Source organism: Rana temporaria, chromosome 3, assembly GCF_905171775.1.
Source record: "Rana temporaria chromosome 3, aRanTem1.1, whole genome shotgun sequence".
Taxonomy (NCBI): domain Eukaryota; kingdom Metazoa; phylum Chordata; class Amphibia; order Anura; family Ranidae; genus Rana; species Rana temporaria.
In genome coordinates this window covers 153985045-154004536 of record NC_053491.1, presented here as the reverse complement: position 1 = coordinate 154004536, position 19492 = coordinate 153985045, and the positions used below count along the sequence as shown (strand labels likewise).

At 43.6% G+C, this 19492-nt stretch overlaps 1 protein-coding gene across 1 annotated transcript in view; it reads right to left on the bottom strand.

The window, feature by feature from the left end:
• The window catches only part of MOV10L1 (Mov10 like RISC complex RNA helicase 1), a 189141-nt gene that overhangs the window by 165580 nt on the left and 4069 nt on the right, over positions 1–19492 (bottom strand). Inside the window, exons 2-3 of the mRNA XM_040343664.1 lie at positions 15118–15302; positions 4008–4167 (exon numbers count right to left, since the gene is read on the bottom strand). Of these exons, the coding sequence (XP_040199598.1) occupies positions 4008–4167; positions 15118–15302 (345 nt within the window). The remainder of the gene's footprint in view (positions 1–4007; positions 4168–15117; positions 15303–19492) is intronic.

Sequence of the window (19492 nt, the reverse complement as noted above, 5' to 3'; positions counted from 1 at the left end):
TAGAAAAGTTGGGGGTGGTAAAAACGTCTCAACCATGTGGTTTTACCGCCCCTTTGACATGTTAACAAGCCCTTGGTTCACATCTGTGCAGCTGCATGTAGGGCAGACCATTCATTTCAATGGGCTTCTGTACCCACAAAAATGCAGGGAAACAAGTCCCCAACCTTCTTCTTTTTTAATTGCACTGCAGCTAAAGCACCCAACATTTTCCAATGTGTGGGTGTACCATTAAGAATTAATGGTACCTCTAAAGAGCAGAGCATTATTCTGTGTGTCAGGAATGAGCGCGATTTTGCGTGTGTTCTGCGACACACCATAATGTGAACCAAGCCTTAGACTGGGGTGCCTCAAGACTGAAAATACTTTTTAAGGGTGCCCCGACTGGAAAAAGGTTGAGAAACACTGGGTTAACGTACGAGAGAAGGAACTGTCAAGCAAAATTTGAAAAAATCTGGTAGAAATGGATTGACTCATCTGGTTGACTCCTGATAGTTCCATTGTAATGTGTCCTGACCGCTGCAGTGCTGTGGGCGGCTCCCCCCCTTTTTTTTCTTCTTCGGGGGGCAGGTGATGATGCGGGAATGGCGTCCGAGTGGTGCCCCTCTGCAGTGTGCGTCCCTTGACTGGCGACTGACTTGTTTATGATTTGTATCCCATTGTATGTATCGCTGGGCTATCATCCCACCAGGGCTGTATTACATCTATGCTGTTTAGGTATGACTCTATGCAATCATTCTGTCACCTTTGTTGCTTTTTGTACTGTCATTGGTTTGTGTGTATGTTTGCTGTCTGTCTTCAAAAAAAAAAAAAAATTTTACTGTAAAAATGCCACCCTTGTACTGCAAGGCAAGACCCACAGGCCACCCTCCCGGCCGCAACAGAGAGCAGGGGACCCCCCAGAGGACTCACTACCCGACCAGGCTGCAGTGCTGCTGAGAAGCTAGAAACGCTGTCCGTGCTATGCCGTCCCTCAGGAAGTGTGCTATGAGTATTTGCGCCGTTATTCTGGTCACTAGAGGCCAAGATCCCAGCAAAAAAACACAGCAAAGTACCAGACCCACAGGTCCCCCCCCCCCCCCCGCATTATAAAAAGACATACAGCACCCCACAGCAGCCGCAGCCCCCAGGTAGGACGGAGCCCCCCAGGGGGACCCCTCACCTCACGGCTGTCACCCAGAATATGGGGAAGGAGGGAGAGGAAAGTAGGGCGGACCCCCGATCGACCTCCCCAGGAATGCACCAGCCGAACCACCATGCCAAGGCAAGGGGATACTACTTACCCATCCTGCGACTACCGGCTGGAGGCATTCCAGACAGGCTCACCGGCTACCCCAGGGGCATGTCGTGGACGGCCCAGCGCGTAGCTAAAGGCCGGACCACGCTCGATGGCCGAGCATGGGGGGGGGGGGACTACAAGGATCAAGATCCAGCCTGTCACCCAGTCGGCAGTTTATAGTAGATCCCAGGATCCAAAAAATGCAGGAAAAAAATAAAAGCGAAACAAAAAGAAAAAAAAAACCTCCAGAGCACATGGGCCCAGAGGAGCCATGTCTTTTCCTAACACTAGGCAGAAAAAAACTGGGGCTGCATGATGCAGAGAGAGGGATGTACCCGGGGGACCCGGCCCCTGGGAGGTGCTATACTGAGAGAAGTGTTGTTTTTTTCTGCCTAGTCATCTCCTAAAAGGAAGGTGGATAACCCTAAGGTCAATTGCTGCTGTGTCCGTCCACGAACGGAAGAGAAATAGTTGACAACCATTTTCATAATTGATCAATTCGTTATTTTAGCCCTAGCTGAGAGCCTGAGTCGGCCGCTTCCACCCCCTCCACAGGCCAGTGCTCCAGTGAACAGGGAGGGGGGGGGGGGGGGAGACAGTGGTGACTGACTACCAGTAGCTCTCTGCTCTGGGTTTGATCACTCGATTCTCAGTATTAGATACAGCAGGGGATAGATCCATATATCCATAAAAAAAAAAACACCTGTGTTCAAGATGACATGAACTTTATTTTCCATAGAAAACCATCGGTTGATCTCTGCTTTTCTACTCAAAACACTCTCCTACTGCTAAACATAAGCTTTATTCCACAGATCAACATCGATGGAATAAGGTAGCACAAACTAGGTGGATAAATGTGTAAACTATGGAGTCCTACTAAGGAAGGCTTGTGGCACCTTTGGTGTGTAACCTAGCTTTATCTTTCGGTATAGTCAAAAGGCCTTCCACACCGGCCTGACTTAGTGGTCACTTGTAATATTAGAAGGTATTGGGCCACTTTCACACGGACGGATAGAATGGTACTTTTAGCTGCAGATTCTCAAGTTATCCAACACAGCTAAAAGCACACAATGCTTTCCTATGGCCCCATTCACACACTATGTTTAGCTGTGGTTTCGTTACCTGCGGTTTGGTGCAGATAAAAAAATAAAAATTGACTCCATCCAGGAACGATTTGGCGCAGCTATCTGCACATAACCGCAGGTAAACCGCAGTGCACCGTGTCAGTTGCGTTTGGTATTAATCATGAGGGGGAACTCCACGCCAAATTTAAAAAAAAAAAAAACGGCATGGGTTCCCCCTCCAAAAGCATACCAGGCTCTACCCATTCACCTAGGGGAAAAAGATTCAAGAAAAAAAAAAAAAAAAAAAAAAAAACACACACACACAGGTTTTTAAAGTAATTTATTAGGCAGCTCCGGGGGTCTTCTTCCGACTTCTCTGCTTCTTTCTGCCGGGCTCCTCCGCTATCTTCTTCCAGCTCTTTTACTAGCGGCGGCCCGGTCTTCTGCGTAGTCTTCTTCCGATGTTGACTCGCCGATCTCTCCCGCTGTAATGCCGTGTGCGCAACGATTTATATAGGCCGCTTATGACGTCACAGTCCCATCATGCTCCGGGTGGTGACGACATAAGGGGCAAGGTCACCGGGTATATCACCCGGTGAGCATGCCCCATGCCTATATAAATCGTTGCGCACCGCGCACCCGGAATTACAGCAGGAGTAAGCGTTGTGTCAACATCGAAGAAGAGAAGAGGGTAGAAGATTATGGAGAAGACCGGGTCGCCACTAGTAAAAGAGCTGGAAGAAGATAGCGGAGGAGCCCGCCAGAAGGCAGAAAGAACCAGAGAGCGGAGAAGTTGGAAGAAGACCTCCGGAGCTGCCTAATAAAATTACTTTAAAAACCTGTGTAGTGTGTTTTTTTTTCTTGACACTTTTCCCCCCCAGGTGAATGGGTAGGGGTACGATGTACCGCATACTCATTCACATAGTGTGGGGGGCCGGGATCTGGGGGCTCCCGGATTCCGATAAGCCCCCTGCCCGCAGACCCGGACAACCAACAGCCAGGATTGTCGGGAAGAGGCCCTTGTCCTCATCAACATGGGGACAGGGTGCTTTGGGGTGGGGGGGCCGCAGGGCGCCCCCCTGCCCCAAAGCACTAACCCCCCATGTTGAGGGCATGCGGCCTGGTACGGTTCAGGAGGGGGGGCACGCTCGCTCGTCCCCACCCCCTTTCCTGACCGGCCAAGTCTGCGTGCTCGGATAAGGGTCTGGTATGGCTTTTGGGGGGACCCCGACGCCATTTTTTTCAGCATAGGGTTTCCCCTTGAAATCCATACCAGACCCAAGGGCCTGGTATGCTCTTGGGAGGGGGAACCCATGCCGTTTTTTTTTTTGTTTTTTGGGCGTGGAGTTCCCCTTATGATTCATACCAAACACAGTGCCTGGTATTGTCGGGGATACAAGTCTAATCCCCGTTCAATATCGTGCAGCAGCTAAACGCAACCACATGTAAACGCAGCTAATCGCACTGTACAAATGCAGCTGATCGCTGTGCCTGGAGTCTTGAATTTCACAGAAAATAAACATGCTTTTAACTGCTGCAGTACAGCCGTCTGTGTGAAAGGGGCCTTACACATGATCAGTAACAAACAAAAAGGACAATGCAGACAAATATATATACACACACATTCCTTACATCACACATATTTGTATACAAACAATATATATTACCTTCACAAGCAACACTCATCGAAAAATATGTGGTCTGATTGATTCTGCCACCATCTTTATTGCAGAATGTGACACTTCCAATTAAAACTTTTACGTCAAGATCCAATGGCTTTGAATTACTAGGAGCATCATTTTCCCACTTGTCAGAGATGCACTGTACCTAAAAAGACATTACAAGTTTAAAAAACAGGCAGAACCAGTACTATATGCCATTTTCACTGCATAGTTACAGTGAGGGAAAAAATTACTTGATGCCCTGCTGATTTTGTACATTTGCCAACTGACAAAGAAATGATCAGTCCAAGTTTTATTTCAACAGGAAGAGACAGAATAACAAAAAAATATCCAGAAAAACTAATTTCAAAAGTTATAAATAGATTTTCACCTGGTAACACACTTCCTGCCTTAGGATGCCAATGCTCTGGATAAAGAGCAACAGAGACACCTCTGGAAAGCAGTCTGGTAATCTGGAGGGGAGGGAGTATTAGATGCACTATCAGATTTAGATACACTAACAAAGCCAAACTCCTGCTTACGCTTTTTTGACATTTACAGCCAGCATTTTGTTTTCCTTTTGGGATAAAGGTTTTACATAAATGAATACAAGCTGACCATTGTAAGTACACCTGTCAGTTCTAAATGGTTTGCGTTAACTCTAATGCCGCATACACACCATCACTTTATGTGATGAAAAAAAACGACATTTTCTGTGAAGTAAAAAACGACGTTTTTGAAACATGAATTTTCAAAGACGAAGTTGCCTACACACCATCGTTTTTCTCACAATGTTCTAGCAAAGCGAGGTTACGTTCCACCACGTTTTTCCATTGAAGCTCGCTTCATAAGTAGCTTCTGGGCATGCGCGGATGAAAAAAACGTCGTTTTAAACAACGTTTTTGCTACACACGGTCAATTTCTGTGAAGTAAAAGTTGACGTTTTGAAAAACGACACATAAAATTGAAGCATGCTTCAATTTTTTTTGGTAGTTTTTTAGAAGACTTAAAACGACGTTTTCCCCCACACACGGTCAATAAAAGTGACGTTTTTAAAAACGTCATTTTTTTTCATCACATAAAACGACCGTGTGTACGCGGCATAAGAAGTTTCCAACCTTTTGCCCTTCCTAGGCCACATTGGAAGAAGAGGAATGGTCTTGGGCCACACATAAAATGCACAAACAAGGATAGCGGAGGAGTAGAAAAAGTCAGGCAGACCACAAGTGAAATGATCACTGATAAAAGATAATATACCTGAGTAATAAAAACTATTTGGTTTGTAATATTTTTTTATTATAAAAGTAAAATGAGGGTTGAACCCATTAGACGATAGTACGTTTCATGGGAGGGAGACTAAGAATGTGCATTTACAGAGAATTAAACACAAGCTTCAGGAACGCCAACTAGTGGATGTTTGGCGGATTAACCACCCAAATGAACATAATTATACGTTTTTCTCCCCCCCCCACGGGACATACTCCAGGATCGACTACATCCTGGCGGACCACAGGCTGATAGATTCTATCGTGGAGACAGAGATCGGAATTATGACCATATCAGACCATGCCCCTGTCTCTATGAAAATCACATTAGCCATACAAAGGAGGCAGCGGCCGATGTGGCGCCTGGATGATAGCCTGATCCACGATGAAGGTGGGGGAAGCAGGGTGGAGGCAGAATTAAAACAATTTTTCCTCAGGAATGACACAGAGGGTATTACCAGTGCAACCCTATGGGAGACGCACAAAGCGTACATTAGAGGGATTTTAATTGCTGAGGACGCAAAAAAAAAAAAAGAGAGAAAAGGCAAAATCATTACCCTGAGGAAGGAGATAGAGACTCTAGAACGCGAACATAAAGCGCAGGGACTTAAAGAGACTTATCATAAATTAATTTTAAAAAGAGACGCACTCAAAGACATTATGGAACAAGAAGCAAGGTATAAACTAAACTGTATATCCAAAGAGAGATATATTTGGGGAAATAAACCAAGTAAACTTTTAGCTAAAATGGCCCAAAAAAAGAAAGCTAGGAATTATATCGAGAAAATTAAAGGTAAAAACGGGAAATTGGTTTATGCAACCAGCGACATCGCGGACATATTTAAAAAATATTATGAGGACCTATACACCATAAAACATCCAGGACGACAGGAAGGGGAAAGGGAGGTTGAGACCCGGGTGTTCCTTGATAATGCAGGACTTCCTAGACTAGACGAGATGGAAAGCCTTACCATCGACCGCCCCATAACCGAGGAAGAAATAAAAAGGGCCATAAATTCCACTACTGGTGGTAAGAGTCCGGGGCCGGATGGGTTTTCCACCTTTTATTACAAGAGATTCAGTAACATTCTGGTACCGAGGCTGTGTAAATATTTTAACGGCTTAGGGTCGGAATTTGAAACTAGTAGGGGAGCTACAGCGGCAGTGATTGCAATAATATTGAAGGAAGGCAAGGATAGCTCTCTCTGTTCGGGATATAGACCCATTTCTCTGTTAAATACAGATATTAAACTCTTTGCAAAAATTCTGGCGGGCCGCCTGAAGGGGGCTATGCCCTTTTTGGTGCACCCCGACCAGGTAGGCTTTGTCCCCAACAGAGAGGGCAAAGATAATAGCCTAAGGGCAATCCTCTTGCTTCAGACCATAAGGCAGAATGAGCCCCCGGGTCTATTCCTGTCAGTTGATGCCGAAAAAGCATTCGACAGGGTAGACTGGGGGCTCATGATGGAAACCCTCACTGTGATGGGAATAGGAAGAAGGATGTCTAGCTGGATTAAAACATTATATCATCACCCTACCGCACAAATAAAAATCAATGGCTCTCTATCAGAACCTTTTGAGATGGAAAACGGGACGAGGCAAGGGTGTCCATTATCCCCCCTCCTCTTTATCCTATCCCTAGAGCCGTTGCTGGCTACCATTCGCAACGATCCGGATATCAACGGAGTGAGAGTGGAAGGGGAGGAACATAAACTATCGGCCTTCGCCGACGATATATTATTTTATGTAACCAACCCAGTTAAATCTATCCCCAAGCTCTCTAGAGTGCTGCAACAATACGGCGCTATCTCCAACTTCAAAATTAACGTAACCAAATCAGAGATCTTGAACATTAATTTAAATAAAAGAGAGGTAAATTTGGTTAAGGAAGTATGCGCGTTCCCCTGGACCAAAGAACTCAAGTACCTAGGAATAAAACTGGCCAATACAATACAGAAGATGTACAAAATAAATTATATTCCCTTACTAAATGAGATCAAGAATGAATTAAAAAAAACGATAAATAAACCCATATCATGGTTTGGACGCATAAACATGTTGAAGATGGTGGTAGTCCCCAAGATTCTATACAAATTCTTACTACTCCCAATTGCTCTTCCCCAGCAATTTTTGAGGATCCTTAACACCCTGCTACTAAATTATGTTTGGAAAAATAAAAAGCATAGACTATCCCTCTCCATAATAAAACAAGGCAAGCCACTTGGCGGCCTGGCAGTCCCAGATATTAAAAGTTATTACAAGGCGGCGGTTCTATCGCGGGCGGTAGAGTGGGCTAGGGATAGGATAGATAAAAGGTGGGTACAAATAGAGAAGGCGCTAACAAACAATTACCTGAATAATATTATTTGGGTCCCTGCACAACATAGAGCACTAGATCACAAAACACACGATATTACACGAGACACTTTAAGAATGTGGGATAGGACGCAGGCACAATTAGAAGGGAAATTTAATTCCCCATTAATGAATCTAAAAGAAAACTCTTATTTCCCACCGGGGGAAAAAAAAATAGGAGGGAACTGGATTAGGAGAAACACAGTGCACTTGGGTGATATTATAAAAAATGGAGAGATAATGACCTATGGAGAATTGAAAGCCAAAACGGACTATTGGAATTTGGACGAGTGGCATTATCTCCAGTTGACTCACTTTGTGCGGCACCTCCCCCGCCCATTACGGACGGAGGCGGAGCTAACTTCACTTGAGAAAATTTGTAAATCCACAAATTCTAGGGGCACAATCACTAAATTGTACGGGCTACTGGTAAAATTGGGAACCCGGGGCGAAGCACCCTTTATAGATAAATGGGAAAGAGAACTAGGGGTCACGAGGGGGACTAACACTGTTTCAAGGATCACTCAATTAACTCACACTTCTGCGATAGATACACGAACAGCTGAAGTAAATTACAAGTGCCTCTCAGGATGGTACATTACCCCCGACAAAGTAAACAAATTTAAAGAAGGTTATACCGCAGACTGCTGGAGGGGCTGCCTAGAAAGAGGTACGATGGCCCATATATGGTGGCATTGCCCCAAAATTCAAACGTATTGGGACATAATATTGAGCCAAATAAAGATTGTCACGGGAGAGGAGATCAAGAAAGATCCATGGGCCATCCTCTTTCATTGCAGCCAAGAAGGCATAAAAAAATACAAGCAGTCCCTACTCCCCCACCTTTTAAACGCTGCCAAGAGACTTATCCCTAAGAAGTGGCAGGAGACGGAAAGCCCACATATTTGGAGTTGGATAGACGCGGTGGAGGAAACATATAGACTAGAGGAGTTGAGGGATGGCTATCTGGAGAAGAACAGCGAACATAGGGAGAAGTGGGGAAAATGGAAGGAATATAAAAAAACATGGAGCTATGCGGAGAGAGTAAGGGTTTGACTAAGCGGGGAGTCCGCCAATTTCCCCCTTTTTTCTCTCACTTTAATGCGAGACAATATATTTCCTTCCTTCCCCGCTTCTCTCCTATCTACATCTGACCAATTTTTCCCCATTTTCATACCCTTACCCGAATAGAAGAGGACTAGTCTTCTTCCTAACCCCATTACTTATTTACAACCTTGCTTTTGATCTTATTCATAGGACGGGCAGGGGACCCCTGGGAGCCATGAGGGGAGGGAGGGGGGGTGCAAATATTAAATATATATACACATGTATGTAAAAAAAAAAAAAAAAAAAAAAAAAAAAAAAAGATAGTGAATATAATATATACCACACATGATGCAAACCGCAAATAGAGACGCAAGAAGCACCGGATCATGAGCAGGTCTCTAGTATATTGGAAATAAGCTGAGGTGGTATAAAAAAAACAAAAGAAAAAAAAAAAAAAAAAAAAAAAAAAAAAAAAAAAAGTAAAATGAGGGCAACATAAAACTAGTGCAATATTTGATGCGTTTTTTTCGATAAATGAGTGCATCGATATCTGGTTTGATGGATGTAGTAGCAATTCTCAATGAATTCTCATGTTGCTCATCAGATATTTTGGTTCTAATTTTGCCATTCATGTAGTTCATTCTTGAAAATAGCTTCTCACAAATATAGATGCTGCTGAAAACTGATAATATGAACAAGGCGCAATTGTGAAGAGTGGGATATTTTTTCTTTGGGAAGATGAAACCTATAAAAAAAAGGTCCAATAGGATGCCAACGCTTTTTGGAAATGGTTGATTGACAGCTATGGCTTTTTTTCTCCACTTTCAATTACAGGACAATTTCCAAACTGGTGGAAAACAAACTAAGAACATTTACAAAAAAAAAAAAAATGCAGTTACTTTTTTTTTTTTATAAAGAAACTGATTAGGTCAAAAGCAAACATGGAGCTGATGCACATAGCAACAGGACTTCGGGTGTAATGTTCAGTGAAAGAAGCATGACTGGTTGCTACCAGAACTGCACCAGTATGACTAGAATTTTTTTTTCGCTCGCCAAGCTAGTCGACTTATAGCAGTGAAAGGAAGTATTTGGAATAAAACAAAACCACTTGCTGACCGCCACACAAGTTTTTACGTCGACAGACCCCTTTGTGAGCTCCGTGACCCGCGGACCCGATGTCCGCCGGTGTCCCGCGTTCGGGTCACAGAGCTGAAGAACGGGGAGATGTCAGTGTAAACACATCTCCCCGTTCTTCCTAGCGACACATCACTGATCGTCTGTTCCCTGTCATCGGGAACAGCGATCAGTGACGTGTCACGGCAAGCCACGCCCCCTAACAGTTAGAATCACTCCCTAGGTCACACTTAACTCCTTCAGCGCTCCCTACAGGTTAATCCCTTCACTGCCAGTGTAATGTTTTAATTAGTGCATTTTTATAGCACTGATTTTTTTTACCAAAAATATGTAGAATACATAAATCGGCCTAAACTGAGAAAAACTATTTTTCTTTTTTTTTTATATTTTTTGGGGATATTTATTATAGCAAAAAGTAAAAACTATTTTTGTTTATAGCGCAAAAAATAAAAACCGCAATACCACCAAAAGAAAGCTCTATTTGTGGGAAAAAAAGGATGTCAATTTTGTTTGGGAGCCACATCGTACGTCCGCGCAATTGTCAGTTAAAGCGACACAGTGGCGAATTGCAAAAAGAGGCCTGGTCTTTAGCCAACCAAATGGTCCAGGGCTTAAGTGGTTAAATCCATTTAATCCTTTACAGTAAATAGTATCTAAAAGCTCACTTGTAACCATAGATTAGCTCCCTGATATGTGTCTGTTTGCATTAATTATTCGGGCCTCAAGTTAAAAAAATAAAAATAATAATCAGTGTGTGTAGATTAGATATTTTTTTTCTAATACAAATATAAAAAAACATTCTCAAAAACAAAAAGCAATACCCACCTGATTGTAGTACCAATAAAACAGATCTATACTAATTTTTAATGAGCAAGGAGAAGAAATACAGCTCTTCACAGGCAAAATTAAGCTGCTCTTTCCCCAAGTGATGAATCAGCTGTAACCTTGGGAGCAGCCTGTCTGAAGTGCAAAACAGAGCCTTTAAACCCCACCCACATAAAGAGCCGTAGTCAGACAAAACTGAATGACTTACCTTACCCCATGTAGCATTTAGTGACAATTATTGAAAAAATATCATTTATCACATTCTCCAAATCAACAGCACTATTATACATGTTCTAAGGGTTGCTGTGTTTAGACACATCAAGTCACTTTTAAAGTGCAAAAGTTTCTATTAGGCCCCATTCACACCTGAGCGTTTTGTCGCCTGAAGCGCGACGCTCCAAAACTCTAGAGGGGAAAAAATACATTATTCTCTATGGAGATGGTTCACATCTCCACTCCAAAATGCCTGACGCCGAACGTCTGAAGCTCAAACAAGTTCCGGACCCTTTTTTGTCACGCAAATTGGGCGGTTTGGGCGTTTTTGAGCATTTGTATTTACCCCATTCACACCTGAGCGTTTTGTAGCTTGAAGCTACAAAACACTGGAGGGGAAAAAATACATTATTCTCAATGGAGATGGTTCACATCTCCACTCCAAAACGCCTGAAGCCAGAAGTTCCAAAACGCCTGAAGCTCAAACAAGTTCTGGGACTTTTAGGCAGATTTGGGCGTTTTTCTGCTTTTAACATTGGTGACCCTAGGACCTGTCCAAAATCGCGGTAAAAAACAGCAAAAATCGCTGCAAAAATCGCGGAAAACGCTACGCTCAGGTGTGAATGCAGCCTAAGAGGCAGCTATGCGACTGTCCAATTAGCTGATACCAGTTTGTAAGGGGGGCAAAATTCAGCAAAAAATAAAATAAAACAAAGCATATGTACACAGGGTTATGTATACTCGTTTTTAGGCAGTTGGGAAAAAAAAAAAAATAAATAAAAAAAAAAAAGGTGTTCAGGACAGATGTTCAGAGACATTTGAAAACGCCAAATGCTTGTAAACGCAGTAACTTGTGTTTAGCCGCAATTAGTTTACAGGCCTTTAATTTAGATACATTGTTGACTATTTGCAAAGAAAAAAAAATGCGTCTAAAAAAAACGCAAACGGCATGTAAACGCTGCAAAACAGAAGTTTTTAAACGTGGGTTACTGTCTGTCAAGTTAAATCATTCAAGAGTGGTTTTAAAAACGTCCCGTGTATATTAAGCCTTATTGGGTGAACTAGATGGTCTTTTTAACCTAATGTAACTATGAGATGCACCTTTATGAATGGAGACTCAAGTCTCAATTTCATTAGCCAAAGTATTGCTGAACCAGTTTAAACCGTGATCAGACCAAAAATGTGCAAAGTTTTAGACGCCTTTCACAAATGCGTTTAGGCTTTAGCATGAACAGGCCGTTTTTTGCAGCGTCTCACTTCCAGGTGCTGCCTCTGTAGACAGCCCATTGAAGTCTTTCAAAGCTGGCAGTGTACATTCAGGGCCACTTACCTGCACCCACACACACCTGTCACATTAGGATGAACGGCTCCATTTGTGCAGCCACTACATCCTAATAGACTTTAATGGGCTGCCCACACACAGCACTAGGGATGAGCTGAACACCCCCCTGTTCAGTTCGCACCAGAACCTTCGAACGTTCGAATTCAAAAGTGCTAATTTTAATGCCTAATATTCAAGTTATTGTCGTAAAACGTCTTTGAGAACCCGGGTCTTGCCCGAAGAAACATGTATCAATGTAAAAAAAGTTTTAAAAACGGTCGTTTTTTTCAGGACTCCTAAATCTTTAGGTGCAAACTACAGAGCACACGGCCAGTACACGCCAAGTAGCTTTAGGTGCAAACTACAGAGCACACGGTCAGTACACACCAAGTAGCTTTAGGTGCAAACTACAGAGCACACGGCCAGTACACACCAAGTAGCTTTAGGTGCAAACTACAGAGCACACAGTCAGTACACACCAAGTAGCTTTAGGTGCAAACTACAGACCACACGGCCAGTACACACCAAGCAGCTTTAGGTGCAAACTACAGAGGACACGGCCAGTACACACCAAGCAGCTTTAGGTGCAAACTACAGAGCACACGGCCAGTACACACCAAGTAGCTTTAGGTGCAAACTACAGAGAACACAGGCAACAAACCACGTAAGAATACTGCTAGCACAATCACCTGCCTGCCAGTAAATTAGGAAGAACTGATCTAGCTGAACTATACAGTGTATAAATATATGTACAACACCTGGGGTGTATATATATCCTCTACACACTGTAACATTAACCGACTAGCCTGCCTGCTTTATCTACCTGCAAAAAATGACTCTGTCCTCTCTTAACCACCACAACACACTACACAAGGCCGACCTGCAGGCGGCCTTTTATAGTGTGGGGCGTGTACTAAACCCCATGAGCCATAATTGGCCATAGCCACCCTGGCTTTGGCCAATTATGGCTCTCCGTTTTTTGCAAGCGGCGATTGGCCAAGCATGCGGGTCATAGTGCATGCTTGGCCAATCATCAGCCAGCGATGTCGCAGTGAATTATGGTCTGTGAAACGTAACTCGAATTTGGCGCGACCCAAAACTTTCGTAATTCGACGAACGATCGAAAATACGATGTTTGAGTCGAACATGAGTTCCACTCGAATACGAAGCTCATCCCTACACAGCATCTAGAAACAGCCAATTCACACTATATGGGCATCATAACCAATGTGAACAAGGCCTTGGAGGAAAAGGCAGAAATCGTGAAAATCCATCCCCTGCATATCTTCAAAAGAAAAGAAAAAAAAGACAGCGATTTTTTTACAGTTATCAAAAGACAAGCTGGACTTATAAAACCATTTAACATTGACAAGGGAGCTTACAATCACAGCCTGTATTCATTTATAGAAAACCTTTATCCCAAAAAAGGGATGGTTAGCTGGAGTTTGGCTTTAATTTGTTAGTCAAGTCCATCTAAGGCCCCATGCACACGAGACGCTGCTAAACTCGAGTTCAGAGGCATTTGGGCGTTTTTTTCAACTGCCCCTGAACACATTTAATGTTATCCTATGTGTCCATGCACACGATCACATTTTTTGGCGTTTCAAAGCAGTTGGGTTTAGGGCCGTTTTTCTAAACCCAAAATTTTGGGTTCAGAAGCTTTCAGCTTTTGCGTTTTAGACGCAAATCGCGGCAAAACGCTGCTAAACGCGGCAAAACGCCGCTAAACGCCGCAAACCGCGGCACAAATTGTTTGATTCTGAGCCTGGGGAGGGTCTACAGTGTTTTGGGGATAAACACTGACAGCCACAAATCGCGGTAAAACGCCGCAAATCGCGGTAAAACGCTGCGCAATTCGCGGCAAAAACGGGCGTTTTAAATGCCGGTTTTTGCCTTTGAAAAGCTGAAATTAGAGGCGTTTGTAATAGCGTCTCGTGTGCATGGGGCCTTAATCTTCTAATTTTAGCCCTGGTTCACATTGATACGATTTAGAAATTCGATTTGACATGTGAAATCGCATGCCAAATCAGCAGCAATTGCCAGCAATGGCACCGTCCCAAACGATGCAACGTCACATTTGCGGCACTGCACTGATTCCCAAAAGTAGTTTCTGTACTACTTTTGGCGATTTCAGGGTGCGATTTTCATTTACATTTACATCTGTACAAAAACCCGCACAGAGGTCTCTGAAATTGCCCCCGAAGTCGGGACTGACATGCAGGAATGAAATCGTGCTGAAACTTGCACCATTTCATTCCCACAGTCAGTGTGAATCTATTAGATAGGAGAGGTAACAGATACAAAGTGCATGTACAAGTAGGGGTATGGCGGGAGGAGGGTCAGACAGGGAGAACAAAGGCTGACTGGGCTACGCGCTCGGAGCCACTGGCCAATAGAAGAAGCAGTGGATCCGAGCGCGTAGCCCAATCAGCCTTTGTTCTCCCTGTCTGACCCTCCTCCCGGAAGTGTTCTCCGGAAGTAATTACGTGACCCGTGAGGTTGGACCAGGCCTCATCCTGATGGCCACAGGACAAGCCTGAAGACTCCACACATTCTGCCATCTTCACTTCTAAGCAGCCCAACTTTTAAAGGGGCTCATTTATAAGAGGGTAGACATCTCAATCTGCTCTATAATATATTTCGTAGTACTACTGCAAACCTTGGCCTGGCCATTCATAAAATGCAGGCTGTAGTATGCAACCTTCAGTATCCTAAGGGGTTCTGTATAAAGCAGAACATAATGATTAATGTGAAAGATAGGAAGAGATATGTGACATTCTCCCCCCCCCCCCCAAATACAAACTCCTGATCCATTCCTGAAGCCAGCGGAGCACAATGCACATAGCGTAAAGTACACTGTATGACCATACTGCTGTTTTTTTATATAGACCACATTGTCGAACAAAGATATTATTTCCAAAACTGTATTCTTATAAAGTATCTGTTAAAGCCTTACCTTAATTGCTTTCCAACCACCAGATGTTTTGTCCTCTTCGTAAGCAACACTAACTTTCTGACCAACACTTAAAGGTTCTCGACTAATCACTTCATCAGTTGTGAAACAGATCTGATCATTAATCATTCCATAATCATTGCAAAAGCATGTAACTACTCCATCCGTATACCTCACAAATTCAGCATCTGTACAGATAAAGAAAATTATGTAAAATAAATCAAATGCACAATCAAAAGATAAAGAACTTGCATTCTTTTTTTTTTTTTTTTCAGTTTTAAACACCCAGAACTCTGCACTAGAATTCCAAACTTTGCATACTTGCCACACAGGTGAGGTTATGGCATACATGGTATCATTTTTACTAGCAATGCCAATAATAAAAGTAGAACTAAAAATACATGTGCACATTTTACAACTAGGAACTGAACAAATGTGCCATTGGAAGTGGTTGAGGCGGTTGTGATTCATTCATTAAAGGGGTTGTAAAGGTTATTTTTTAAATAGGTTCCTTTAAGCTAGTGCATTGTTGGTTCACTTACCTTTTCCTTCGATTTCCCTTCTAAAAAAAAAAAATTTCTATGTCTGAATTTCTCACTTCCTGTTCCTCCTCAGTAAGCGGTTCTGGCTGACTAACCACCGCTCGGATGATGGCGGAAAGCTTACTGAGGAGAAACAGGAAGTGAGAAATTCAGACAAAGAAAAAAAACATTAAGAAGGGAAATCGAAGGAAAAAGGTAAGTGAACCCAACGATGCACTAGCTTAAAGGAACCCATTTAGAAAATAAAAAAACAAACCTTTACAACCCCTTTAATCCTGTATGAGTATCTGGCATGGGTACTCAACCTGTGGCTCTCCAGCTGTTGCGTAACTACAAGTCCCATCATGCTTCTGACTTTGAAAGTCATGCTTGTTACTGCTTTGCAATGCCTCATGGGACTTGTCATTTCTAAACAGCTGGAGGGCCACATGCTGTATGGGCATTGTACCATACTCACGCTCAGAAAGACCTCTAGACTTCTACTCTCACTCATGCTGTGGAAATTTTGCAGAAACACAGTTGCCCTCTGGGATTTTCTTTGAATACTGTGGTATAGGACTTTGGATTATTGAAGAGTCACACCACTATTGCATATACAGTATATGTTAAAGTTTTTTTATTTTTAGAAGGATCCGGGCTGCTCTGTGCAAAACCCAACTGCACAAAGGAGGCGAGTATAACATTTTATTTATTTTTTATTTTTAAATAACAGGACTTTACGATCACTTTAGTTGGGTTACATTTGGTTTAAGGCCTCATGCACTCTGGACGCTTTGGCCATCTCTCCTAGATGCGTGGCAAGTAGGGTTGTCCCGATACTAGTATCGGTTTCGGGACCGGTACCAAGCATTTGCCCGAGTACTTGTACTCGGGCAAATGCTCCCGATGCTTCATCCGATACTTGTACTGTCGGCGGTGATCAGTGCGTAGGGAAGTTACAAGCACCGATCACCACTGATTTTAAAGCAGCTGAAAGCCGTTGTGTATGCCGCCGTGTATCTTGCTGCGTATCCCGCCGTGTTTCTCTCCCCTTCCGTGCTCCTCCTCCACCCCCTGGAAATGTCAGGATGGAGAGCAGGGTAGGAGCCGGTAAATCCGGCTCCTTACTGCTCCGAATGGACAGAGTCAGTGATCACTGACTCTGTCCATTCACATAACTGAAACATTGTAACCTGTGTTTACAAATGTTTCAGTTTATGAATGAAGAGAAGACGCTGTCTTCACTCCATTCATTTTCAGCGCAGCTAATGCTGCTGAGAAAGGGACTGGGGAACATGTGTCCCTAGTCCCTGTCTCAAAGGGAAGATGTCAGAAAAATTAAAAATAAATGAAAAGAATAAAAAAAAAATAAAGAAAAAAAAAAAAACACACTGACACGGTCCCCCCCATTAAAAAAAAGAAAGCATTATTAAAAAAAAAAAATTGTAAAAAAAACAAAAACAAACATACTGACACGTGTGCCGCTTTCACATGAGATTAAAAAAAAGTATTGGCATTTGGTATCGGCGAGTACTTGAAAAAAAAGTATCGGTACTTGTACTCAGTCTTAAAAAAGTGGCATCGGAACAACCCTAGTGTCAAGCACTTGAGCACTAATTAATTTCCTTGACCAGAATAATAATCTATCCTGGCCACTGAAATTAATTAATGCTCAAGCGTTATACGCACCCAACAGGTGTTCGGACGCGTTTACACGTACCTTTTTTTTCCCTGCCATAACGCTGCAAGAGCCACATGCATAAAAGCAGTGGTGAGGTCTTAGGCCCCCTTCACACATGCGGACCATTCATTTGCTCAGTTCTGTCACTTTTTTCAAAGGAGGCTCCATTCACACCTGGGTGTTTTGAGATTGCAGTAGAATTGCTGCGTTTCTGCCCACGATCTCAAAATGCACTACAATCGTAAAATGCGATGCAGATTTGCTGCAATTTATCACGTGCCAATTGCAGCAAATTACATTGCATGAAGCTTGTCGCACAAGAGAAGCTCTTGCTCCTTTTTTAGGTGACAAGCTTCAAGCGATACAATTTGCAGCGATTGCTGCACGATAAATTGTGCGGCAAATTCTGCACCGCGTTTTAGGTGCTATTGAAAATAACGACACCTGAACCTGCATTTTGCGATTGTTGTGCGTTTAGAGACTGCAGGCAAAATTGCAGCGATTCTGCCGCAATCCCAAAACGCCCAGGTGTGAATGGAGTCTTACCCTGGTTCACACTGATGCAAATCAGATGTGATCTGAATAGGGATAGATTCGCATGGCATCAGAAAACAATGTATTTTCAACGACGGACGTTCACATTTATGATCTGGTTGAAGAAAAAGGTCCTGCACGAGTTTAGAGCAATGCACTCCAAACTCGCACAGCATAAAGTATAGGGGCATTCTGATTTAACAGTTCACATAGGATGCGATTCATAGCAGGTTTTGCATAGAAATGGCTAAAAGATAGTTTTGCACAGAAGTGGATGGCAGTCAGTTTTGTAGAGAAGAGGATGGACAGCATTTCTAGCGTATGATAGCAGATTGCATATCACATATGTGCGGCTGTGGGTTCGTGCCTGGGGTCCGGTGTGTGTCTGTACACCAGGTCAGGTCCGAGTTATTGCCTGAAAACGCACCTGAACCAGACCCAAACATGCACAGGACCCCCTTTGAAATCCACTCGGCAGCCACTCCGGACCTGTGTGAACCAGCTTCATTGAGAGCCTGTCACTCGAATTGGATCCGCATCCAAATTCACATATATGTGAACCCAGCCTAACTTTTACTTTTGATGTCACAATGTAGAGTATATGATTTCCTATCATCTGTGCCCAGTCTTGCCACACCGAGTTAATCCAGCTCTGAGCAATCCTCTTTAATTGTTCAGCGAAAATTAACAGACTTCCAGATAAAACCCTGTCTAAATACAAAGTCCTTTCGGCTGCATTCACACCTAATCGCGGCGTTTCGTCCCGCGAATTGCGGCGACAAATTGCTGCGTTTTGTACCGCGATTTGCGGCGACAAAACACTGCGATTTTAACCCCCAGGTCCACATCCCCTATGCCGAACGCCGAAGCCGCCTGAAAAAAAGGGTCCGGGACTTGTTTTGAGCTTCAGGCGTTCGGCGTTTCGGCGTGGACATGTGAACCATCTCCATAGAGGGCAATGGTATTTCTCCCCTCCAGCATATCGGGCGTCAGGCGTAAATACGCCTAGGTGTGAATGGAGCCTTCCTCTCTCCTTGCTTTGAGTGACAGGTTATTTACATATCAAGCTTGAACATGTTTATCATAATAGGAGGTGATCCACAGGTCATTGTATATTACAGGATGTGTTATGTGGGGGAGGGGAGGTTTTCTCACTTTTTAGGCCTCATTCATACGAGTCGGACTCCGTTGCTACGGAGTCCGCCTGCTCCCGCCAGCTCAGTGGGAGATCAGTCCGCAGACTTCCGCTGAGCCCACGGATGACAAGCTCCTCTCTGCTCACTGAGCGGGGAGAGGCTTGTCGGGCATAGCTGTCTCCTATGGAGCGATCTCATGAAAACGGACAGCATGTCCGTTTTCATCAGATCTTACCCGATCCGATATGGACGGATGGGGACGTGCCCCCTATACGTCTGTTTTTAGCAGATCGGATGTCAGCGGACATGTCTCCGTTGACATCCGACGCTCCATAGGGATGCATGGAGCGGCCGTTTAAAACTGACAGGCGGACCTGAACGATCTGTCCGTGTAAATGGGGCCTTATACTGTGGATCACCTCATATTATGATAAACATAACATAACATATGATAAACATGTCCAAGCTAGATATGTAAATAACCTGTCACTCAAAGCAAGGAGAGA